Source organism: Athene cunicularia, assembly GCF_003259725.1.
Source record: "Athene cunicularia isolate RWA chromosome 1 unlocalized genomic scaffold, athCun1 chr1_part1, whole genome shotgun sequence".
NCBI classification, from domain to species: Eukaryota; Metazoa; Chordata; class Aves; order Strigiformes; family Strigidae; genus Athene; species Athene cunicularia.
Window position 1 is genome coordinate 125,233,009 of NW_020799091.1, and position 27,704 is coordinate 125,260,712.

Genomic DNA, 27,704 nt, shown 5'->3' on the forward strand with positions numbered 1-27,704 from the left:
ATAAGAGACAGGAGGAAAAGAACGTAGTTGAATTTGTGTTAGTTGTGTTAAAATAATCAAGTGCTGACGGCAAATCTTAGGCAGAAAAGATAGAGGGAGATGGAGCCTACTGTTTCGGATGCCGGCTTGAATTTTTTGTTTACTTCTCGGTTTTAACCACTGCTAAATGTGGATTTTGTGCGAGAACCCCATGGCGGTTGTTCCATTGTTCCTAGTTTGAACGTAAATCTTAGTTCTGCTGCTTGTGGAATTTTTTATTATTATTTTTTTTTTTTTTTTTAAAAGGACCTTTCCAGGTACCTTTTACGCCTGAAAAAATGAAGCCTTTGTTTTTTTCAGTCAATTATACCTAATATTGACATTCTGTTTGGTACAAGAGACTTAAAGTGCTGCCTCACTCAGAGGACCATTAAAGACTTTCTCTTTCGCTACATGTAGCTGAATGTGTTACTGCACATCCTTTCTCCCCCCCCAAACCTTCCGAAAGATTTTCAAAAATGAAGAAATTTAATTTTCGCAAAGTTTTGGATGGTTTAACTGCCTCATCCCCTGGTGGAAGCAGTGGTGGTGGCAGTGGTGGTGGAAGTGGGGCTGGTGGTGGCTCCACGCACCCAGGAGGGACTGCAGGAGCTGCAGGGACACCCAGAGATGAGATCCAGGAGACGCTCACTTCGGATTATTTTCAAATTTGTAAGGTAAGGGCTGGGTTTTTTTCTTTTGTTTCTTTGCTGTTGTTTTTGTTTGTTTGTTTTTTACTATGGCAATAATAAAAGCTACGCTCTGTGTGTGGGCAGTAAATTGATTCCAATCAGCCTTTTACTTGGGAACTGCAGTGGTTGTATAAGGACTTTGGAATGAAAAGAGAGAGATCTCGTTGGTGCTTTTTTTTCCTCCTGCTGCGGAGTTGGGGTGATAAGTAAATTAATAAAAATCTTGATTTCAGCCTTCAGGACCAAACCCTAAGTTTACACTTGGATCTCAAACTAGTAACAAGATCGCGGGCAGGAAAGCAAATCAATTGGTGCTAGTACAGACAACATTTACAAATCATTAGAAATTCAAAACTGTTTCCATCTACTTCCCCTCCTCACTCTTCTCAGCCTCTCTTCCTTCCCCTTTTTAAGAAAAAGGCATAAGCTAGAAATACAGTGCAGTGCTTACTGAACCTAGCTCTTCAGATGTTTGTGAGGGTTTGGATGTAAATTTAGGGCGTTTTTTTAGCATTAGTACTGAAGAATGTGATTGTATGACAGTAAACTTTGTAGGACAGCATAAATACCAAAAGTTGCCAAATTTGTTTGGCATCAGTTTTTATGTGTTGGTTAGATCCTTAAGTGGGAATTTTCTTTCAGCAGAAAGCAAAAAATATCCCTGTGTTTTGTATCTGTTTTCTGCAACTAAGCTTTCAGTGGTGTTCTTAAAGACACAAGTAAAATCAGTACAAACTCTTTGGTACTTCTGACCAGCCCTGGAAAATGAAAATTGTACTTTTGTAATGAAGCCCAAAACTGAAAGCAGAGATTATATTATGATCCTCTGTTGTTATCTTTAACTTTGACATTAATTCTGTTGGCTTTACTGGAAGTTTTGTTTGCTTATTTGTTTTGCTGAGAAGCTTCAAAATCAGAATTTTGAATTAGTGCATTTTACATTATTAAGAGTAACCTCACCTATTAAGTATACTTTCCTTTTAATAACCAGATACAAACTGATTTGAAATTTAGGTTATGACCAACTCCAGCACTTTTCTTTCTGTGTTTTGTGAAGAAGCAAGTAATACAAACAAACAAGACAAGCCTACAAGACAGTTTGTGCACAGATGTGGTCCTTGTGAAACACACAGCTTTCTTGATCTCAGATATCATGATTCTGATTTCAATTGGTTTTCAGCTACAGCTGGTGGCAAAACTCTTACAGAGTTAAGGGGAAGAAAGATGAGCCCCCATGACTTTGAGTCGAAGACCTTTGGGAATAGGTTCTACATAATTCTAAATTTCTGGAGGTTTTATAGTTCTTTGCCATCCTGAACCAAAACAGGTTCAGGCCTTTTGCATCAAATTATTCTGTAGTTTAATAGACTGTCAGTGATCAGTGCATTAGAATCATACTTGTTTACCAGGGTTGAGTTTGACTCCTTTTGCTTCTGTACACAGTAATTTAGCATTTTGTGAAAGTCCAGGTATTCACTACAGAGATTTCTTTTTTTTTTTTTTTTTCTTTTCAGTAAAAGAATAATGCAAATAATTGAGATACATTAAAATATCATTGGAAGGTCTGACATTGTGAGACTTCTAAGTGAGGCTGAAAGTTAACATGGTTTTTCATGTTTAAGTCATTCGATTGGGACAGAGATCTGTATTTAGTATTATAGGTTTTTATTTTGTGTGGTATATTTGGAAAAATAGGCAACATAAGATGCAAGAAATTATTTTTCTGCCTAATCACCATTATTTCCCTTCTTTGGCTTCATATTACTTGAAGACAGTTGGTGTTATGTTCTGATAGATCTACTTGGAAATAGATCTGATAGATCTACTAGGAAACAGATCTCCTTGGTGTATAGGGATATGTCATTTTGAGAAGAATTCACTAAGCAGTATTTGCCTGTCTTAGCTCTCAGGTTAAAATGTTCTCAACAAAGTAAATATTTGTATAGGAAGTATTTTGGCTGCTTGCAGCAGCACTTGCTTATGAATGCATGGTACTGCAGAAGTCTACTCTCTAGTATACAAAATACCAGCTTCCTTTTTTCAAGATACAAGAGTATGCTAAAAGCAAGCTTCCAAAATACTCAGTTTCTATGTGCTCACAAGATACTGCAATGTTTATTCAACAGGCTCCACTTAATCAACTGGATTACAGTTTAGGAACATTACAAGCATGTTTGAGGGAACCAGCAAAACCCCACAGGCCCCAGTCCTGCATTTTGTACTGTGCAAGTGTGCTGAAGGCAGTGGGACTCAATGCAGGCGCAGCTTTCATCCTGCATGCTTCAGGGTGCAGGATCCAAGCCATAATTTGTTACCTCAATCAATCTGGATTAAATTAAAAATACAGTAAGACACATATAATGCAAGCTTTCTCTTCCTTGAGCTTTTGTTGTGTAGAACTTGTGGTATTTCAATTGTGTATTTTCATGTTAAGTTACATAAGTTACATAGGCTGCATATTTAAGGATCCATGATCTGTGATCCTGCTGCACGCAGAGCTGAGTAAAGCTAATGGCAGTTTTGGTTTGTTATGATCTGCAGGATCGAGGCAGATGGGCTCAGAGTCTAAGTAGCACCCCAAACTGGTTTTCCTTTCTTTACTGATTATGAAATCTGCATTTAGATATGAAACATAAAAGCTGACTCATACTTAAGAATTAAAGGGCCTTACCCTGCAATTTTTATTTAAATACATTGCTTTCTGAAGTTTGTGGGAGGTCTGCTTGACTAAAACCACAGATCCAATCCTCTACCAGAAACGTTGTTTATACTGGTAATGCACCTGATTTCATTACTAACACACCTGAAAGCTGTCTCTCCATTTTGTGACATTTTTTGGATGCTCATTTCCACAGTGTCTTTTTGAGATATAGAGTAGAACTTAATAGAAGTAAATTGAATATTTCACTTTACACTGACATGTTCACAATGAGTTACTTTTGGAATTTATATTTAAATCATTAATGTAGTCTTCTGTATTGAAAGACTAAAAATGAAATGTTCTCGAAACACATTACATATGAAATAGCTACAGCCTTTTTTAAACATGATAAATTTATATGTTGGTAGCTGTACTAATGTATCAGTGGCACCCTTGTCAAAGTAGTCATGCAATGTGAAATTTTGTCAGAACTGTATTTTGTGACAACAGGAAGCTGAGGTATAGTTTATGTTATATCTAGGGCTGCTCTTGGGATTTGGATATCCAAATGGAAATCATGAAAATAGCAATTACAGTTCACATTAATTGAATGTGTGAGATAGTAGCATCATGCCAAAAGCTAAGCACAATCCAGTAGAATATGTTAGTAAAGTCTATATTAATTTTAATGGGGATAGACCTAGTTTCCTCATTTTTACTTCTTTATATTTTCCCTCTGTACATATGTTTTTTTTTCTGGCTAGGATTTTTTTAGGTTTGCCTATGTTTGTCCATAACATATAGAAACTAAAAATACAGCACTGGGGAGAGATCTCCTATTGATACAGGAAGCGAGAAAATCTCAGTTAGGATGCTGTAAATCATTTGAGTAGAACTTTGAGCAGGAAGAACATAAAAGGAGAAAACAGTGATTTTTATTACTTTTGCAGAAGGTTGATTGTTAGGGGATGATGCAGCTGCGAAAAAAAAAAAAAAAAAAAAGAATAAGAATGAAGATGTACATTTTTTTGAACATAGAGTACATATTCACAAAAATAAGTCTCCCATAGAGAACTACCTGAGCTTTTCTTGAAGAACAATCATAGGGTTGATTTTGTAGATGTTAATAACTTGATGCAGAAAATATTTGAAATCGACACCTCAGTTAAGAGCATAGTAACAGTTGCACTTTACTAGACATAGGATTAATCTAGTCCAGTATGTTTTCTTTAGCTATAGGCAGCAAAACCCATGGAGGCCAGAATAGTTTCAGGTTTTTATTGAAACCGGTATGGAAGCCCATGGCCAATTACAGTTGTACCTTTCTAACCCTACTTATCTTGTGACAAAATCAGGCCTTCAAGATGCATCCAATCAGTAGCCAATTTAAATACCTTAATTATCTGGATTTCCTATAAGGTGGTCTTATACTTTAATTCCCAGAGTTTATAGATGGTAACACTTTATTTTGCCAACCTATGAAGATGAGCATTTAGTCCCTCTGACAGCAGTCACTTAAACTGCAAATGCAACATGACGCTACAGTTCAGTGATAATAGAGATGATTTTTTGGAACCACAATTTAAGAACAATTCTGCAGTAGCACATAGTTCTATCTTTGATTATGAATAATAATAATAATAATAATAATAAAAAATCTTTGCTATAAGATACCCCTAGTGTTTTAGTTAGTTGGGTTAATCTGTGTTGTTTCCTTAGTAAGGTTATTCAGGGGAGGAAAAAAAAGTGTGAAGTGCTACATTTCAGAGAAAACCCATTTTAAAGTAAGTATTAACCCTTACTTGTAAGGGTTCAGAGTTCATTTGATACTTAAATGGTAAATAAGAATGTTGGGAAGAATTTGGCCAGTTTAGATCTAATGTTAGGGGCAACCCCCTATTCTGTTTAAAACTAGAGAGTCATAAATGACACTTCTGTAATTAGATGATGGAAACTTTATGAAAGGTGTGATAAGCATAACGTGGTTTTGGTTTTTTTAAATGTTTGTAATAATTAAAAATAGGATTAATCAGTGTTAAAGAGCATGGCACATTAAAAGCTTCATTTTTAAGAATTTTGAAGATTTTAAACGGCCTATAGTAGTATAACTGGACTATCTTGGTTTTTGTTTTTTTTTTTTTCAAATACCTATCTTTTCACATCACTATGTTTGCTTGTTAATCAAATATTAATCCTAAATGCATTAATGCAGACCCTTCATGGCCAATGCTTGCAATTACATCTTCAAAACCATTTAAAGACTTTTAAGGTTGGAAAACAAAGCACTTGAAAGTTCCAAATTTCTTTAATTACATGATCCCATATTTTTTCTATAGGTCTAATTTAGTAAAACGAATAGTGTTTGCTCAACAGAAAGCACTTCAATATTTCTTTGCGTACTTAGAACTCAGAGCGTACCTGAATATTAAGTTCCCCATGGACAGAAGTGCTCACCACTGTAGTTTTGAAAGCTTTATAAACATTAATGAATTGACCTTGATAATATTTTTGTGAGATGGAGATATTATTATTCCTGCTGTATAGATGAGGAACCAAGGCACAGAAAATCCCAAATTCCAGATTGTTTAGTGTCCACTGTTCTGAGTTTCCAGCCTGGCCTGCTATGAATCTGATTATTTTATTTCAGCATATTTAATGTTTTTATATGACTTATGTCTTCCCATTATGCCTCCTGTTGTTTTCACATTCTGTTGCAAGTATTATGCATGTGTACAGAGTAGTCTTTAGGCTAGTTATTCATACTGTTAATGTATATGTCCACCTTAGATAGTCAGAACAGCCCTGAATTTCTTTCCTGTCTCAAATGACTACAGGTAGAATGCTGGCTCTTCATTGGACCTGTGAATTGTACCTAAGATGTATGAATATCATCAGTCTCCATTATCTCAAACTGATCAATGACAAAATGGAAACATTATTAGCAGCCACATGTGAAAAGCTTAATTCATTACACTTGGTTTGATGATTTATAAAACTAAGTGATAAGAGCACCGATAGAATTTCATTTCTGTAATTTTCTATCTGAATTTTACCTTGCACCTTCCTATTTTGTACCAAATAGACAAGTTTAGCAGACAACAGCTCTTTAATTGTTTACTTTTGGTTTGTCCATAGGACCGACCTGACTGTATTATGCATGGACTGAGGCAAAAGTTCTATGGTAGAAAAAAATAATTTAATTAATCCCTACAAGAGGGGACCAAATTCATGTTGCATAGATTATCTTAGTTTGTGTATATTCTGATTTTTCTGCTTTTTATGGTTGACCGTGTATTATTAGCAACATAAGAGTGATAGAATATCCTGAGTTGGAAGGGACCCATGAGAATCACTGAGTTCAACTCCTGACTGCACAGAGGGCAACTGGAAAGTTAAACTATTTACTGTAATTTTGTGTTCTATTTCAAGTACTTTGTGTGTGTGTGTGTGTGTGTGTGTGTGTGTGTGTGTGTGTGTGTTGTTTTTAATCCAAGGGCTCATTAATTTCGAATAAAGAATGGGAATTCAGGATATACTTTTTGCTCATGAGAAAGAGAGAATTTCCCTTCTCACTGAAAATATATATTAAGAATAGCTTAATATTCCTCTCTGTGCAGGGGTCACTCTTCCACAGGCACTTGTTCAGTGATCAGGCCGTCATAACAGAACTCCCATCTTCCTTCTCTAAGCTGATGATGGGACTGGGAAATCCCTGGATATCCTGTAAATGGTGAAGAAACAATGGAACATACTGAGGAATGCAGTATCTTCACATTTACATAGCACAGGCCTGACCCTTACAACCTGGTGTGGTGATGCCACCTCTCATTCCTGTCAGAACTGTACTGAGTTTATACCTGGGACACAGGGCTTTTCTCACAAAGTTAATTCCCATCCCCAAGTGTTCTCATGTTGTCTCTTTTGTGTTCCATCATTTTTATCTTCTTAACTGTCACTCACTGCCAGTGGGAACTGGACACACTGGATATACTGTACCTTACCTGTGGGCTACCAGTAAATTAATGAGAAATTAAATTCCCATTGCAGTGGGAAAAGCAATTTTTAATCTCTTCTGGGAGGATGCAGGAAATTCAGCCTGGCTGGCCCATATCTCAGGGAGTGTTCTGATCATAGGTCTGTCATGTAAAACCTCAGTTGTATAAGCAACTGTTTTCTCCAATGTATTTCTGAAAGAGACTTATACTTAAGTTTTTAAAGAAATCACTGAGAAATTACTTTCAATTTCAGTAAGAACTGAGAATAACCTTTGATAAGAACTTACTTAGGTTCATGATGAAAATATGAAGTAGTGGAAGATTTTTTTTTTCTTCCAAGTAGAAGTACATATACTTCATAAAATATGCAGCTGTTCTCAGTGGAGGTGGACTAAATCGAAGAGAGACCCCATTCTTACTTGTTTAGTTTAGATGAGTCTCCATTCATAGCTGATTCTTATTCTGAGACATCTGATACTCCCTGGTGTGTGGTATATGCTCAAATCCCTTTCTGAGGTCTGTGTGAAAATACTGTGAAAAGTTAGTGCATTCACTTTATAAACAGAGAAAAGGAAGCAGTAGAGACGTGAACAAATATACCCCAAGCTGCATGAAAGTTTTGGTTTATTGGCTGTTCTAAGAAGAAGGGTTTATAAAAGCTGCTTATAGGGATATATTAATTTGTCACAATGTGTGCTAGAGTCATTACAGGGGAAAGTTAGAAGACTGTATGATTAGGAGTATAAGTAATGTGCATCTGTGGAGAGAAGAGAAAGCAATATTGTTAGGTACAGATGGCTGGTAAATACGCTCAAATGCAATAAGATGTTATCTTTGTGCAGTGCTGTGTCCATTCCTAACAGATCACCAGCAAAGGCTATGAATAGTAAAAAATACTAGAGACAATCTGTTGCCTGTAGCTAGGGTCAAAGTCTGATGATGTTCACTTTTTATGGTTCCTTTGAAGTTAAGTTGTATACAGTAGGGGGGGGAAAAAAAAAAAAAAAAAAAAAAAAAAGACCCCTTAATATTTAAGGCTTTGAGTTGATGAATGAATGTACTCAAAAGTAGCCTTACTGAATTCAGTGATATATGTGCAGATACAGGGAGCATGTCTTTTTGCAGAATTTTAATCCAATCAATTAAAAATAATTGCTTATATTTAACATAAAAATTTGCTATATAAGAATGCTGTGAGGTCAAACACTCAGAAGTTAGGTCCCTTATTCAGCTAGTGTTCAGTTACATCTGTATGTGTGGCAATCTGGTCTTCATTGCATCTTTTTATTTTCTTGAAGTGTCTGCTTATATTTTGTTCCAGTCCTCCATCACATTTGGTTTGAACAGTACACAACATACGGGAAGGATAGATGCTATTCTGTGTGTGTTCTTTACAACGATTCCTGTGAGAAAATCTCTGCGTTATCCACTGGACGTCACAAAAAGTCATACTAAATAAATTACAAATCCTCATCTCGGCATCGTTCATCCCATTCCACCTATAGTATCCCTTAAGGATGGATATGTGGTTTTAGTTACACCTGTCCAGCATCAGTTGTATTACAGATACATTCTGTGGTAGATGTGGATAAAAGCTAAGTGTAGTGGGTTCAAAGAACCCTAGTTTATTCATTGTTTATCCCTACATATATTTTTAAATGCTTACTGAATGAGGCAAAGGCAGGAAAACTGGCATGTGGTTATGTAAACAGAGATCTGATTCTTATGATCTTTGGATATCGTGTCTTCATTTGTGCCCGTGAGCTATGCCTTTGGTAGTGTTACAGGCAATGCAGAGGGGGATAGTAATGTGCAAGATCTGCTGGATTTCACTGCTGTTAGAGGGCAAAAAGCTGCCATAAAATATCTCAATTTCATTTGGAATATATCTTCACCATATGTGAGATGAGATGCTGGCCAATATCTCCCGATTAAATTCTCAATTCAACATCAAAAAAAAAAAAAAAAGTCCTTAAATGGCATGCAATATGCAAACAGAAAGAAGGTAGGAGAAGACTAATTATTAATTAGTAATAAATAGTAAACAATGTTGTAAATGATAGTAACGAAATCTGGTAATAACGTTTGTATACAGGAAAGCCAAATTATGTTACAAAAGAAAAAATTTCCACAGGAATACACCAATACTGATTATCTCTAAGTAGGATTTTAATTCTGTGTTTCTATAGCTTTTTTTTTTAAATTTTCAATAACTGTTATCATAGTAGCAAAATTTTCTTCTATCATAGTAGCATGGATTTTATTTTTCTTTTCAAGATTATTTTAATTCCCTGATATGGCTGATTTTTAATTTTTAATTTTTTTTTTTTAATTAAATTATTCTGAAAGGAGCAAACAAAACATTTGCTTCAGAACAGTAACCACAATCAGCCAAAACAGAACAGGTTATAATCAGCCTAAAGTAGCAAAGTTCTAGAAAATCCAAAAATGGGAAGACTTGCAAAATTAATTAATGCTGTGTTGGTCTGGTGTCACTTTAATAAAAACAAAAGGCTTTTTAAATTTCTCATTAAAGTTTTGAAATTACGTTATTCTTTGCATGTCCAGTCATAGTGAAGACAAAAATATTTTCCTTTCAGGGCTATCAGATATGTGAAATGATATTACAGTTCTTGTAAACACTCATAAAACAGACCTCCATCAGACATGTTATTCTGAACAAAAGTATTTCAAATTCTAGAGTAATATGGTTAAATGATGCAGCAACAACAGCAAAAGCAGTATGAACTACTATTTGAATTACTTTGACTATAATGATTCCCCATTTGGACAGAAGTCTTGCTGAAGTAGGTAGGCCAAATTGAGCTTTGAAATCAGTGGTTTAGGGTTGGGTATTCTTATTATTTTACATTGAAGCCAAAGCCAAACAAAGTTTTATTAAAGTTTGTGTCATTTTCCTATAGATTGATGCCCCGTTTCTTCTTGCTAGTTGAATTGGTAAGAGTGTGAAGTTCGTTATATTTACTTAACAATAGATGAAATTCCTTCATTGTGTTCTCCATTTTCCTCAATTTTTAAATATTTGACTTTTTTTTTTTTTTTTTTAACTGGGTAGAGTTCTGTCAGAAAGAATGGGAAGGAAAGAGGGGAAATAATTTTGCATACAATGTCTTATCTCAAATTTAGGATTTCTCCAAAGGGGATAATACATACCTTGGGGTGATTATATTCATGTATTACCTTGTAACATTTTATTAACTTACTACGCTGTAACTCAGTGCTGTGGTAGATGTGGCAACATGGTGTAGTTGTCGAGCAGTTGCTTGGCCACAGCAACACTGATTTAAATAGACCAAACAAGGAAGATTAAAATCCAATCACTCTGCTTTTAGCAGGGGAGGTTGGACTAGGCAGTGTACAGAATTCCCTTCCAACCTCACCTGTGCTGTGAACTGGGAATAATGCAGTTCAAGGATCAATGTAATTTTATTTATCTGTGGAATTTTCTTTCTGAATTATATTAATTTTTGTATTTTTGATACATTACAGTATATTTCAAAGAACAAGCATGAGAAGAATGCTTGAATTTTTGAAATTCAGAAGGCCTCATTTTTCTCCTGTGGTTCACTTAACTTGGCTATTTCTATCAATATGAATCATATGCAAATAGGATCATCCTTATTTGATGGTCTTTTAACATCCAGTTTGCAGATCTGAAAATGACAGTGGAAAAACACATGCCTGAAATTTCTGCAGAGATTTTTGCCATGAAAAGAAGAACTTCAGTGGGGACTACAAGATTTCTTCTTCATTTTAGTTAGTTATTTTTTAAACTAATTATCTGAAAGATACCTTTTTCAGGGCCAAGCAATATGAGGAAATTGAAAAATTATGTAATGTATGATAGAACTAGTATTCTATAAAAAGTCATAAGATCTGCATATAGACTTTTAAAAAACTAGTAGAGGGAAAACAATACATATTAAAAATGTAGACTTCATACTAATTTTTGCAACATTGCATTTTAGGTTTTAAAAGTTTCATATGTTCATAGTACAAAAATGTATAATATACAAGTCAGTTCATTTCAAATAGTTATTTTCATATAATTATCAGTGTATAATAGTTGTGAAAGTAAACTGCTAAAATTCAGGGGGTTATTTTGGTTGAGGGTTCCTGATGTACAGCCATCTTTTCTTTGAATGATCTTTTGTGAAAGAAAAATATCATAGTTGAAACTATAATTCTTCTGTGCCAAAAGCTGTGTATGTAAATGCTATGAAACTTTTTTACTAATCTGGTTGTTCCCTATGCATATCCTTTCTTTCTGGCCCTGTAACACTTCTCTTTTTCCCTTGTGTACTCGCATTTTCCATGCTTTTTCTCTACTGTGTTTTTCTCCACCAATACCAGCCTCCTTTTTCTCCATCTCTCAGATGCACTGCTGCTCATAAGAATTACCCTGCTGAGACAAACCAATGGTCCACATCACCCAGCAGTCAGTCTCTGACAGGGGCAATAGAATATGTCATTTAGGGAGAGTAATAAGTTAGATCACTTTCTGCAGTCCATTCCCTTTCTAATCTCCCATCATCCACCATCACTGGATTGGAGATGTCAGAGAGTGTGTCCTTAGCCAGTCCTTTTGGAATCCATTTATCAGTAATGTCCATGAATTTGTCTAATGCCATTTGAACCTGCTGGTACTGTCAGCCTTCACAACCTCCTATGGTGGCAAGTTTCCAAAGTTCATTACCTGTTGCGTAAAGAAGTATTTTCTTTTTTTCTCTTTTAAAATAATCTTTAATTTGTTTTGAATGTCTCTGTGGTTTTGTCTAATAGCAGTTCCACACTTAGCTGACCCATTCTCTTGATTATGTAGATCTCAGTCATATCCCTCCACAGCTTTGTCCTCTCCAAACTGAAGTTGCAGCACTCCTAGCCTTTCCTGTTAGGGCATGTGACTGTCACCTTTGAGCATTAGTTGCCTTTCCTGTATCAGCTCTGACTTGACTACTTCTTCAGATGTGGAGATGAAAGCTGCATAAGTACTCAAGTAATCACAGAATCATCTCGGCTGGAAAAGACCTTGAAGCTCCTCCAGTCCAACCATTAACCTCACCCTGACCATTCCCAACTCCACCAGATCCCTCAGCGCTGGGTCAACCCGACTCTTCAACCTCTCCAGGGATGGGGACTCCCCCCCTGCCCTGGGCAGCCCATTCCAACGCCCAACAGCCCCTTCTGCAAAGAAATACTTCCTAAGAGCCAGTCTGACCCTGCCCTGGTGCAGCTTGAGGCCATTCCCTCTTGTCCTGTCACTTGTTCCTTGGTTCAAGAGACTCATCCCCCTCTCTGCACCCTCCTTTCAGGGAGCTGTAGAGGGCCAGGAGGTCTCCCCTCAGCCTCCTCTTCTCCAGACTAAACCCCCCCAGTTCCCTCAGCCGCTCCCCATCAGACCTGTGCTCCAGACCCTGCACCAGCTCCGTTGCCCTTCTCTGGACACGCTCGAGTCATTCATTTTCCTTTTTGTAGCAAGGGGCCCAAAACTGAATGGGCTTGCAGAGGTTTTGATATATCAGTAAAATGATGCCCTCTGTGTTATTGTTTATACACTTTCTGACGATGTCGAGCATTACTTGGCTTTTTGGGTTGCTGCTGTACGTTAAACCAAATACTTCAGAGGAATAACAACCATGCCCATGAAATCCCTTTCCTGATTTGTAAACGCTACTTCCAGATTCAGCATTGTGTAAGCCTAGTTAAGATTCTTTTTCTCTCCAGATGCCTTATCTTACATTTATCCACACTGAAACTAATTTATCACCTTCTTGCCCACCTATTCAGGCTAATGAGGTCTTTCAAGAATTGGTCACCATCAATACTGAATTTCACTATCGAAATTACCTTACTGTCAGCTATGAGCGTCAAGAGTTCAGTGTTCACTACCTTTTATAGATCATTAAAGATGATGAATAAAACTGGTCCGAGCACTCATCTGTAGAACACCCAACTTTTGAGTTTTCTCATGGTAAAAATACATTAAATGCTATCCTTTGTTTTCTGTAATCTAACCAGCTTTCAGTCAACAAAACCCCCTTTTCTTTAGTCCCATGACAACTTTCTTTAGTAACATTGCTATGGAATGTTATTGGAAGGCTTTTGGAGAACTTTCGTATATTCATATTCTCTTTATTTACATACATGCTGACAGCTTCATGGATTAAAGAAAATTAGTCAGAGAGGATTTCTCATTGTAGGAGCTCTGCTGGCTTCTGCAATGATCTTTATCTGTGTGCTCAGTTAGTCTTCATTTTGTCATTTTGCTGGGGACAGCAATCAGCCTTTCCAGACTATAGCTCCAGAGTCCCTTTTGTAGAACTATCTATGGGTATCTTTGTCTAAGAAAAAAAAAAAGTTAATTTCTATAATATCCTGTGAACATGCTCAGAAGCCCTGGTTCCTAATGTAGGTTAAGAGCTAAATTAAATCCATGGCTTGGGTTTGAAAGTTTGGGAAGTTTTAACTGGGATTTTTACAAAAAAATATTCATTTGAAAAATTAAAATTTAACTAATAAAAAATATAGCCCTCCTGTATTGTTTTCTTAGGTTGGAAATCTACTGATATCTTGTCCTCTCCATCTTTCATGAGCAGGGAGCGGTCTTACCAATCAGATTGCAGGCACAGAAGTCTATAAATGAGAGGTGTCACAGTCTTAAAGCAATGTAGTACATGGCAGCTCATCTCTATAAGCACCCATTTTCACCATTACAACCTTGGTGAAAGCTGTAATCGTTGACATTTTTTAATTTCCTACATAGCTGAATAAGAGGCTATATAGGTTTCAGTCAACACTTCATCCTCTATTCTGTAAACCAATCAATTACTTGCTTCAATGAGATTTTTGCATGTGGCATGTTGGTTGCAATTTGGAAGTAGATTCTACATCCTGAGTCACAGGCTTAGACTACATAGTTCAGCTGTGACAAATAGACATCTTCTCAAAAATTATTTACCTAATTAAATCAGTTTTGCTGTCAGGTGTTACACGAAACAGGGTATCTGTAAAATATTAGCAGAAAAGTTACAAATTTTAAGTTTATGCAAATTAGCAGGAACAATTTTGGCTATAAACCTTATTACTTAATTGATACAGTTTAAAATTGAGTTTAATCCTGTATTTTCTGGAACTCTTTAGAGTGTATAAAAATCACTTTGAAAAAAATGGTTCCTTTGCAGTCTAATACAAACTACCGTAAAACAAAAGTTAAGAAAAACTATTACATTAAAAAAACTGCATTATACTGCATGTGAACAATTATACTGGGTATTGCATAATATTACTAGGGCATAATATTACTAGGTTAAATTACTAAAAAAAATTTATTTTTTCAGCTAATGAAATATATCATAGTAGTTTAGACAGAGATTGTTGTTATGTTTCATACAGCATTGGTAGAACACTAGAAAGCCCAAATAATCAGTTTCCTACATTCATTTAGGTAAATTTGTTGTGTAAAGATTATTTTAATGAGATATATATGCGATTCACCATAAGAAGAGTTGCTTAAAATTATTTAAAAGTGAATAACAAACCAGAACAAAGATGTATGCTGAAATTGTAGCTGCATTTGTAATTGTTCTGTTTCAAATGAATTATTTTACATATTGCACATAAACTGTATGTCCTAGGGAGCAGAGACTGCCTCTAGAGACAGTATGCCAAAAAATGAGACATAAAAGAAAGCTGGATTATGTGGAGAGAAGCAGTCCTGGCTCTATCTGCTGTCTGCTTTTTCTCTCCCTTATTTGGTTGGGGTGTTTTGAGGTTTTTTTCATCTGCTTTATTAGGGCATTCATGGTAGGTAGGTCCTATATTTCCTTGAACACAGACTGATGTTTCAGGATACTTTTTTTTCTACTTTTGCCTGTTAATGAAATGCTTTATTTTTGGAAAAAAGATCTACTTTGATTTGTGTATTCTGCTCACCACTGATAGTTCTGGTCTATATTGTTGATATTAGACAGAGCTCAGTTAAGTAGGAACATACTTTTTTTTTTTTTTTGTCACTTTTGGATCAAGTTAATTTTGTGACCTTCCTCTCTTCATCTGTATTAGTAAATGCTGTAAAGAAGCCCAGCCACAGTTCTAGAATCATTACTCATTCTTACACGCATGCTCACACTAGCTTTATCAATGCGTAAATGAAAAATCTACTTCAAGTGCTAGCTTTTCATGCCAATTTTTCTCACAGTCCTTGGAAACAGAAGGGTTGTTGGACCAAGGATGGGGGTCTGAAGTGTTACCACATGTCCCTGTTCTGTTGAATAGACTTGATCTTTAGAATCACTTCTGCAGCTGCTTTAATTTGTGCCAAAATCTCAATCATAAAGACATCTTCTGCTTTAACTGTGTGCAGTATAGTTTGGCTCTCCTTCCAAGCTGGATTCATCCTTTATTTAGAGTCCTAGTAAATATAAATATTTTACTTGAAAATGGTCATTTACTTGGATGTTCAATAGACTTCAATAATATTATTTTTATTCTACAAATAGCAGAATTCTGCATTCACAAGAACTTCCCAACTGGAATTAGTGTAAATACTCAAATTTGGAAAATGGCTGCAAAACAGAAATAAGACTTTTAAGTCAATCATAGAGTTCAAGAATTTTTACTGAATTATGATCCTGAAAAGTTGTACATTGCTGTGCTTCCAAAACATAGTTCTGTCTCAAAAACAGGACCCAGTTAAAATTTCCAAATGAAAAGTCTGACTGTAGATAGCAGAAATACTGAAAATACAAAGCAGATGTAGGAATATATATACATAGTCAGGAATGCAAATACCTCTTTTAAAATATTGATCTTCGCATTGTTAGATCTAAAAAATAGTATTGAAATCTCCAGTCATAACTAAACATCAGAAAAGCTTACTGTGACTGGAATTGCTAAAAATTCAAACTTTATTACAGAAGGGTTTCTAAAAATGAGAGTAAAAAAAGATCATTTGTGAAATGTGGGTTTTTTTTCAGATAAGGAAGAACATTTATTCACAAGAATACGAAATCTCAAATAGAATAGACAATTAGTAATCCAGTTAGGCCAAACATTCAACACACTAGAAAATACTACAGTTCATAATTCCTGATGTTTTTGTGACATGAGGTAAAAACATTTTTATAATATGTAAGTCTAGTTCCAGCTTTGTCAGAATTTAAAAAAAAAAAAAAATCGAGTCATCTTATTTTTTGAGGAGATGAGGTTAAAAAAAACAACGCACACCAAACCAAGCCAGAAGCAGCATTGTGAAGATCTTTGATCAATGCCTACACTGACAAAAAAAATGAGTTACTTTTCTACAGCTTACTGAAGTAGCATGTTTCTGGAATTTTGCAGTCTAGAAACTAATAATTAGACATTCTTTTAAAAGATATCCCTTATCAGCAATAATTAAGATATGAGATGAGTAAGATTTCTGTTAAGGAAGTGGTTATTTGCTGAAAAACATACATTTGGTTGTTCCCAAACTGCTTGTGAATATCATTTCAAGTGTTTCCAGCTGTAATGGAAGAGTTGGAGTGACACAGCTGTAGAAATCATCAGCTGCTTTTACTCAACAGGTCTGCCGTTAAGGAATTCCTTTTGTTGAAGTTGTTCCACAGAGACTGCTGAATACTTCAGCAGACACAGTTCACGAAGAAGATAGTTTCAAGGAAGAAATAAATATCTTAAAAATTTAAATCTCATTCACTTCAGAATACTTCCTCTCCAATCCCAATCATATTCTTTAAAAAGAGTCAATTGTAGAGTTCAATATTATATTAAATATTATGAAACGTTATTATTATTATACTAAAAAATATATTATTCGTTACTAAATTTTAGGTAAGGAGTCACACACATGAAACTAATTGCAGTTCATTTTTATGTGTATTTGTATAGTCTAGTCTAGTTATTTTCATTTTTTTTCTTATATTAGCATTCTCCCTCATCAGATTCTTCTTAAAAATCAGGCAGGTCATATTGGTCATAACCTCCAGGTTAAGATAACTTAAAATATTTTGAGGCAGTCTTCAAACTCAAGGATGCATTGCATCATGCTCTATTCATTTATTCCCCAAGGTATCTCTGCAAAAATTAGAATTAAAAGCATAGAATTCTAAATAAAGATTAAGAAAGAGTGAGTGGTTCAGCTGCTCATTTTGAGAACCTCTTCTCTGGCATCTTTGTTTTTTAAATTGACATTAAGGATTTTTGCCTCATAGACTCAATTCAGTTTATTGGTTTATTGGACCTCTTCCACTGGATATGTTCCATTTCTTTCTGCTGAAGCTGTTCTGTTGAGGCCGAGGTTATTTGTGACAGTGCTTTAAGAGCATATTATTTTTTCAATTTGCAGTTCAGCTGCTTTGCATATTGAGGTTATCTTTTGGTATACCATATAAGCAATATATACTAGTTGTATATTGGCACATACTTTGCAATCCACTTTGTTACAACAAAATAATTAAAAATATCACTGAGTAAAGAGCAAACCTAGAAACTGACATAAGTTAAATTCACCTCTGTATTCAAAATACTGTATCTTTTAAAATACTTTTCTTGAAATATATTGCGAATACTACATTAGCAAAATACAGCTTCTCTTCCTATACGCATAACATAATATATACATGGCTGTTATCTGTGGTTACAGTTCGATCACTTTGCTCATTTGTTCTGTTTCAGACGGTTCGCCATGGTTTTCCTTATCTACCCACTGCCTTAGCTTTTGACCCAGTTCAGAAAATTCTGGCAATTGGAACAAGAACAGGAGCCATACGAATGTATCCTTTCTCATTCAGAATTTACACCATTTCTATGTATTTGTAATACAGTGATGTGAATCATCATCTACAAGTACTCAGGTAAGGTTACAGTTTATGTTGTTATGTTCTACTTTATTTTGCTTTACTAAATGGACTGGAAAAGGATGTGCTGTTGAGGAATTACCATTAGGTCCTTATAGCGTCCAAAATAAATGATTTGGTTATGTTCTTGGCATAAGGTTTTGGCATACATTGGTTAATATAAAGCAGAATTAATTTTTGTTTTTCAGCATGAAATATACTTTTTAGTATATAAAGATAGACTGCAAAGTGGTAATGAGCAAGTTGTGAATGTTGTGCTAGCAATAAATAAATTCATTGCTGCAATGCAGCTAGCCATCTGTAGACATCTTCACTGTAGATATCTAGATATGAGATATTGTTTAGACTCTTCCAATGGTGGGAAATAAGTGATTTTAGGTCAAAATTCATCTCTTCCTGGAGCAGAAGGTGAAACACTCCAAAAGTGACTGTTTCTCTTAATTATAAAGGTACATCAGTGCTAGCACTTTATTTTATTTTTTTATACAGTAGGAATTTTAAGTTAGAAGTCTACACAGAATAAATCGAATATAAATGTAAGGAAAACTTGAAAACTTTGACAAAAAAAAGGATAATATTTAAATGTGAAGATAATATTTAAATGTGATGTATTTCAAAATGTTTCCCTGCATAATTTTGATAGTTTGTCATGGTTCAAATATATTTCAATTTGTTGAAAATACATATAAAGTATGGAAAAAAAGAAAGTATTACAGGAAGGTTTAAAAATTACAGGATATAGAAGTAATAAACCAACATTTTTTTACAACATTTTTGTAGATAAATAAATTCTGGGTTTGAAGTAGGGAACAATGCTGTATGAAATACCAATCTAGTATTTTCTGGTTCTTTTGCTACCGTATTCCCAAGGTAACTATAAAGCTAATGAACCCAAAGGCAGGTGACAAAGTAAAGAAAAATCTCCTCCTGGAGAACCAGTCTGTTCTTCACGTAACATGAATAGAGCTTTGTTTCCTCCTTTTTTGAATGCTCTTGTTATGAACAGTTGCATTTTCATAAGCCTTATTTTCTATCTGATCCAGAACTACTCACAACACTCAACCTCAAGTTATGGCAATAAGCTTTCCTTTGATAGTTCTTAAAATTTACCTGCATGAAGTAGATTAAATATATTCTTTTCAATTACAAAGAGGAAAATCCCCCTGAATTTGTGCACTTCTGGGAAAGTGCAAGTCTAGTCATGCTTTCTTCTTTTGGGAGCTATGCAAGGTTAAAAACCTGGAGCTTTGTCTCTGGAAGCTTCACTGATATATTCTATGAGGGGGTATTGGGAATTTCATGGGTAATGTAGATGTAGGAAGATGACCTTGCAGAAGATTGATTCTTGAGCCCACCTCTTCTTTTGATCTCAGCAACCTGGCTTTTGTGGAAGCAGTGCTGTTACTGGCTAGGCATCCTATACCTTTATAAATCCCTCCTTCGAGCAAAATGCAGGTACAGAGCCTGAAGTAATACAGGTTCCTGTAGAATTAATTTAAACCTGCATGTTCCCTGCCACAGGAATGGAACATGCAGTGGAAAATTAGCTATATCCCTAACCTTATATAAAATTCTCTCTATATATTCTATGGAAATGGATTATAAAGGATGAGAGGAAGAAGAGAGCAGAATGTTTTTCAAAGCACCCTTCCCTTTAATATCTGTTCTCCAGTTTTGCTACCAAACTCCTACCTCTTTCATAGAATTTTTTCTACCAGTTCTAGTATCTGAATCAAACAAGAGCATCAAGATTGCTGGGGAATATGATTTTTTTTTTTTAAAAAAAGATGTCATCTCATAACATAAATGCTTCTCAGCTAGGCACACAGAATCTGGTTTGCTTAATTGAGCACTGAATGGAAACTGTGCTCTGAAGACAGGGGGTGCCATAAAAATAATTATTTATTCATTTTAACTAAGGCTTCTCCACTTGGCTCTCAAAGGTTCACAGAATATATTACATTGAAAAACCTAGTTGTGGACTAATAGCTTTGCATTTGTACACAGGGCTGAACGGTAATCAGTGAAACAGGGCCTGGGACCATTACACACGGAACACCATTCATTTAAGCCAATCTTGCTGCATTAATTTGTAATTCAAGTCAAGATATAATAGATTTAGTATTACATCTGAAAATACAATTCATAATGGAATTTTTTTTAAGCAAAATGAAAAAAAAGTATAGATTGTAATGTCTCTGAGTCTTCCACAGTACTTTTTAACAGAGCCATACAATTCCATTCTGCCAGGTATGTGTTAGGTAACACATGTCATTCCACACATGCTGTGTTTGGCTGGTGCTTCTAAACAGTATTGTGGATAGAGTGAAAGGACAGACTGCTTGACTACCACCAGAGAAATGCACCCAATTATTTATTTGTTTATTTATTGGTGGCACCAAAGGGCCTGCGTTGGGCAACACAGAGGCATAGCAAGACCAAATTTACGTTTAGTATTCGTGTGATGATGTAGAACAAGTTTTCCTGTGACCGGTGTAAGTCACATAATGGTATTGTTGCTTCCCTGTCTTTCTGAAAGATTCACAAAGTATTGGTGTTTCTATTGGTCACAAGTTAACCGGTCTCAAAAGACAAGCTGTTTCCAAAGAAAATGAAGTGTGTACCTCTGTGTTGTGAATTAATGTTTAACATCACGCCTTCAGGTGATCATTTCAAATGATCCAGCAGCAGTACTGGAATTGGCTATGCTAAATTGGCCTGAAAGAGAGTATATTATTCATAAGTTGCCGTTAGAGTGCAGAAATAAATGAAAGTTCATTTTGTTATGACAGTCAATTTGTCTTCACCTAGATTTCTTTTCAGACTGCTTTAGATGCAACTGCTGTAGCTTCTATAGCAATGGGAATTGCTGTTGCTATGGTCTGCTGATTCCAGCAGTCTCTGTGGGATTCTCAAGGAACTTCAAACAACAATGTAGGTTTTACCTACACTGATGACTGCTGGGTACTGGATCCTCATAGGGACAGCTATGTTCCAGCCCACAGAATGAGAGTGTGCTGCAAATCACCGATTAAAGTATCTTCCTATTACCAACACAAGATAACAAAATACTTAAATAAAGGGACAAAAACTCTTGAAACAATTGCTATGCCATCTGGTCATTCTTTTCGTTTGTCCTAAACACAGCAAATTTTATCTCCCCTCTGAGGACTTTTTTCCTATTTGAAACCTGTTCTCAGCTCCCATAATTTTGAACATTGCTCAGATCATTGAATGATACCTCTCTACCTGGACTATCCTTGCTTCAGGCAAGCACATTCAGATGAAGAGAGGCTATGAAATTGAATTCCTCTTCTTATCATCTCCATATCTTCCTTCTAGAGAACCTTCTGACCTTACACACAATAAAACAAAATGTGTAGTCCCGGGTTACTATCAGAGAAGGTTCTGTATCACCATACAAGGGGGCAAGAAATTAAGAGACTTAGTCAAACTTAAGTCTCTTCTGCAAGAGGAAAAGGAGGAGTCTAGGGGGTTGTTGCATTCTTGATCTGAATACATAGATTAAAATCAGTGTTGTTTGCAATGATGATTCCAGTATCAGATCTGAAGAAGTGGAGTGTTGATCTCAGACTTCAGGATGCTTATTTTTATGTTGTCATTTATTCAGCTTACAAATACTTCTTAAAATTCATTATTGGCACTTTCTGGAGTCACTGAGTCCTTTCCTTTGGGCTTCTTCCATCACATCAAAGATGTGCTTAGCCAGTACAGTCACCTATTTCAAATGTAAAGAATAGAGCATATATATATATACATATATATATATATATATATATATATCTTTGCATTGAGCTGCTGATTATTTGGTGGTCAGCTGCAGTAAAAAATTCTGAAAAAGACTCTTCTATAGCTATTACAATCTTTGCTTATTAAGAAATGAGAGAAATTTTGTATTAAATCCAATGCAAAGAAAACAACTTACTGGGTCCAGAATGTCCTCCACACCACTGAAAGCTTATCCATCATCAGATAGGCTTAAATTAGTAATATGGTTTGGGAAATGTTTTAGTCCTGTGTATTGTCATTAATACATATTCTTTAGACGTGTGGGTTTCATGTTGTCATGGATGCAGGTTATGGGACATGCAAATCCACATTTTCTCTGTTTGTTGCTTGTGCAAAATAGCCATCCACAACACATGCAAGGCCTTTCTAATAGACACAACAGCTTGATGTAGTCCAATGTTATCAGACAATATAATAGCCGTTTTATATCTAAGCAAACAATATTCTGACTCACTAGTACATGGAAGTGTAAGTGTTGCTCTGCCCCCACCTTTAGCTTAGCTACATGGTCCTGACACTTTATTTGCTTTGTCCCTGGTGATCATCAGGTATTTCCATAAGCAATCCCTTTTGCTAATTTTTTTTTTTTTTTTTTTTTTTTTTTTTTGTGTTAATTTTTTGCCAGATTAGTGAACTCAGGTGCTAGTCAGAATGATGCATAAGGAGACTGGAAGGAGTGCATAGTTGGGACTGGACGGAGTGGGAAATAGAGGATAAACAGAAATTTTGGCAGTAAGAAGCAGGTTATTAAATTGACATGGTTTACTATGTGAAATTGCGTCCCGGAAATCCAGCTATGGCAGAATGCAGTTGTCTCCGAAATTTGCTACAAAATGTAGAAATAGCCTTCCAATTCTGAGTGGTATGGAAGATAGTCTATCTTCTGCTTGCATTTTAAAAATCTTCATGTAAAGCTATTTGCAAATCACAAAAATTCTACAGGCTCTGCTCAAGAGAAATTCTGCTTTAGGATCATATTTGGAATAGTTTTCCTGGACTGTTTTATCTGTTTCTTCCAATGTTTTGATAGTAAGGGTGATTTCTGAATGTCAAATACAGTAGTGAAATACTTATTTGAATAGGTACATTTTGGAAAAAAACAAAATATGGCTTCAGGATGGCCAAGAAGGCCAATGGCATCCTGGCTTGTATCAGAAATAGTGTGGCCAGCAGGACTATGGCAGTGATTGTCCTCCTGTACTCAACACTGGTGAGGCTGCGCCTTGAATACTGTGTTCAGTTTTGGGCCCCTCACTACAAGAAAGACACTGAGGTGCTGGACCGTGTCCAAAGAGCAACAAAGCTGGTGAAGGAAGGGTCTAGAGCACAAGTCTTATAAGGAGTGCCTGAGGGAACTGAGGTTGTTTAGCCTGGAGAAGAGGAGGCTCAGGGGAGACCTTATCACTCTCTACAACTCCCTGAAAGGAGGTTTGTAGCAAGGTGAGGGGTCAGTCTCTTTTCCCAAGTAACAAGTGATAGAATAAGAGGAAATGGCCTCAAGCTGCTCCAGGAGAGGTTTAGATTGGATATTAGGGAAAATTTCTTCACCAAAAGGGTTGTCAAGCATTGGAACAGGCTTCCCAGGGAAGTGGTTGAGTCACCATCCCTGGAAGTATTTAAAAGATGTGTAGACGTGGCACTTAAGGACATGGTTTAGTGGTGGACTTCATAGTATTAGGTTAACGGTTGGACTTGATGATCTTAAGGGTCTTTTCTAACCTTAATGATTCTGTGATTCTATAAGATTATCTCAGTTCTTTCTATGAAACAGCCAATAATAATTTTGGTTTTTTTTCCAGAGTTACTGTCCCAAGTAAAGGGGGAGGTGAAATCTAAACCTAAGATAGCTCTATTGAACAGCATGGATCCTCAGCAGCTGATGTATACAGAGATTATATTACCAGAAGGTAAAACTGAGGCTGTTTGTGCACTAGAAAAAAATCAGGCAAAGAAAACAAATAGTACTAATTAAATCATCCCTTGCAGAGTTCTGAGAAGGCAGGTCGGATGTACTTTAAAAGAAAAGAAGAGAATATAACTTGAGGTTTTGGTCTGTTAGAAGGATAGCATAACATCTAAATATAAAGTGTGACAGATTTACTCTCCTTGGAAGTGCTGTCTCTTAATCTAAACAAGGTTTCAGTAGATCTTTATCCTTAAAATAAGCCAACTGTGTTCTGTGCTGTTTACTCTATGTGATTTATTGGGCAGATGGAATGGGGGAAGCACAGACAAGATCATAAAACCAAAGTTCTGTTGTTTGACTTGGAAAAATCATTGATGCATTTCATCTTTCTCTCATTGTGGAATATATTTGGGATTTTTCCAGAGCACTTGAGTGATTCAGGAACACAAACCTCACCGAGAGTCAGTACTCCTAACAAGTTCTTTTAACAATCCCCCGGGAATCAACACACATATATGTATTTTTATATGCATAGATACCTAAATAGGTTATTACTAAAATTAATTTATTGTCAAACTACAAGAATAAAAAAATTATTATTAAGGGTATAAAAGTAATAAAATTTACCCGTATGATTAAATCTGACAGAATCAGAGGCTGGGGAATTTTAAATCTATACTGAGATTACTATGCATCTGGTTATGTATCCTCTCATATTAGGTCTCTGCATATGTGCATAAATTTGGGTTCATTGATCTCCGAAGCCTCTTTCATGCTTTTTAAGTAATCAGGTTAAATATGTTACATTTAAATGTACTGGGCTTCCTTCACTTTCTATTGGTATTTATGCAGGAGGTAAAAACAGAATTGGACATCTGCAAACAAATCTACTAAGAAAAGATAGATTTGCATATATTTGGAGATGCACCTAAGAATAGCATACAGGTGGATGAATCTGGCAGCATTTTAATTGGAGCTGATGAGTGCATTTATGATTACTGTCTGAAAAAAAATGCTTTCTGGATGTTTGTTGCCAAAATTTTATTGAGTTTAATAAAAAACCCAGCTTACTGTGATATTGAAATGATTAGTGATAATAGTCAACCATTTCAAAGAAGTGATGTGTCTTAATTAGAGTTTGTGAGAGCTTTAGCGCTTTCCCTACCTTTATTTGTTCAAAACTTTGCTTTTTTTTTGTTTTTTGTTTGTTTGTTTGTTTGTTTGGCTTTTGTCTGGCAAATACTCTTGGTGAGAGAGAATTGATATTTCTCCAAATAACTTAAAAAATCTAATATCTAGCAAAAAGGCAAACCCAAAGGAGATAGGTACATACATACACTGGGAGTCTTTTAGTGTTGAGAAGAGAGACCTATTTCTGTCTAGCTACAGGCACTCATTTCATCTAAATTCTTGACAACTTCTTAAAGTTGCGCATGTGTTTTTTATGGAGGGAGGCCATAGACAAAAGGAAGCTGTGGAGGCTTGAATGCCTGTCATGAGATAGAAAGGCTACTCTAAATAATTGTCTCTGCATTGGGAATACCAGTGTAGAAGACCTTTGGAAGTTTCTAGAACCAAAGAGATCCAGCTGTGAGGATCTTTTGCAGCAAGGAACATGAACCACATGTTGTGATTCAGTATGAGATGGGACAGATGTAGTCACACACTATTTCAGCCAAACGTTTAGGTATGGGTGTAGGACAAATGCATAATTATTCCTGAGGTCTGAAAATGGGGAGATTGACAAAACAGAAATTATGATCTCATTCAGAATAGCAGGAGGGAAAGGTTTCCTTGAAGAGGGTTTTTTCTCTCATCCATGGCCAACTCAGTCCCTCTTTCCCTAACTGTGACCTAATTTCATTCCTGTTCTCAATAGTTCTTACATTTCTATTCCTCAGCCCTGACCTGTCTTTTCTTGGTGGCAGCCAACAAACAATATTCTTTCAAACTCTTTCTCCTGACCTGTGCAAAGCAGACTCCGAATGACATATTTTTCTAAGGAAACTGTAGAAAGTCAAAAACCAAGGTGTTTCCTGAGTGCTTCAGATACAGCATTCAAAGGCACACATGACTACAAAAGGAAGAATCAAAAAAGAGCATCACAGCAGAAACCAAGCTTGTCCAAAAGAGACTGTGGATCAAGAGCTATCAAAAAGTGAATAGCTGAAGCAGGGGGGGATCAGGGGGCATCTAAGAATGTAAGCATAGCATCAATCTCCTCATCCAGAGGGAGCACGGGGAGGGGAAATTAGCCAGAAATGTTGAGAGCCTCTTACTTTTTAGCGTTGTTGTGAAAGAGATCAAAGGTAGTTTAGAAATTTATATGTAGAAGTGACCACATTTAACAGAAGCTAAGCATGTTTCTACTAACCCCTTCTGGACACACAGTAAGTTCATAGCCCTCCTCAATCATGTACATGAGTAATATCCTCAGTGCCTGAATCATTTGGAGAATGTGGGAGGTAGTGCTTCAAAAAGAACTGGTCCTTACTATTCCTTTCTGAATGGAAAGGCTGCCCTGAGTCCTTGCAGAGACTTTTACAAGCGACAGCAGGCACCTATGATTTAGAGAGAACTGGGAACAATAACCCCCAGTCTCCTTCATAACCCCTTGCACTCAGACTTTTGACTTCATGCCTACATGTCCTATGGGCCAGTCAAACCAGAAATGGGCTCCATCATTGTCAGGGCATATTCTCATGACTCAGCAGCATGCAACATGTATTCTGGTGTAGGCAAGCACCCAAACAGTGCTGAAGATCCTGTACCTGATGGTAAATAAGGTATTAGGCTTCATCAGCTCTTAGGCCACAGTTAGGTAAGGCACAGACACAACGCCTTCTGGTGAAGCCTGTTAAAATGTTGATAAGTCTACACTGGTGGGCTTCCAAGGCTTGCACAGCATGAGGTGGGGATTCACAAGGTTTAGGTAGTTATAGCAACCCTTAGTTGTACATTAGATGAAAACATGGATTCCATGAACTGGCTCTCCCCTTCATAGTTCAACTACTCACAAAGACTTGGAAGATTTTGTTGGTGTCTCCTGCTATTACTATTTGAAGGAAGATAGATTGAAGGATGGTATCTGAGGCAATCAATCACCACTGGTGGGCTTACTCTTTGCAAACTAGTTGGTAACTAAAAAAGTAAGAGTTGGGAGTTTCAAGGCTCCACAAGGTGTCTGACACTCTTGAAAACAAGTATGGACTTCTGAATCTACATGAAAGGACGATGAAATCATGGTACTAGCCTACAGCAGAGGGTCTCTGCAACTTGACTCCACATCTGAAAGTTTTGCATCAACTGCAGATCATTTCACATCCAGAGAATAATGCTGTCCCACAAATCGAAGCTCGTTTTCTGGGACCAGAATCTCCAGTCAATCATACCTGAAGCAATCATGGTAGCAAGGGCTCCCAAACAAATCATTCTGCCTATCTTCTTCCACAGAAAGGGAGCTCCAGGAGGATGGTCTCACTAAAATATACTTCCAACATAGCTTCTGCAGATGCAAGATTAAATTGCATTCCTCTTCTGAAGCACCTCACGTAGTGTATTGTCCAAACTTGTACTGGGGATGTAGGCCAGGAAGCAGGTACCATTGTGTCGCTCAGAAGTGGTGCAAGCAGGAACAAGAAAATTAGAAATAAGAAAGACATTACCAGGACACTAGTGACATGTGCAGTCACAGGGGCAATGAAATGCTAATATCATCTGTGAGAGAGACACTGAAGGCCAGCATAATGCTCCCTAGATAGCCTGTAA

At 36.2% G+C, this 27,704-nt stretch overlaps 1 protein-coding gene across 3 annotated transcripts in view; it reads left to right on the plus strand.

Annotated features, from left to right (window-relative positions):
- The first annotated feature begins 17 nt into the window (after positions 1-17).
- The window catches only part of STXBP5L (syntaxin binding protein 5 like), a 223,126-nt gene continuing 195,439 nt past the window's right edge, over positions 18-27,704 (plus strand). For all 3 annotated transcript variants that reach the window (XM_026849275.1, XM_026849282.1, XM_026849292.1), the window contains exons 1-2: positions 18-695; positions 18,039-18,136. In XM_026849275.1, the coding sequence (XP_026705076.1) occupies positions 498-695; positions 18,039-18,136 (296 nt within the window). In that variant the 5' untranslated portion in view covers positions 18-497. The remainder of the gene's footprint in view (positions 696-18,038; positions 18,137-27,704) is intronic.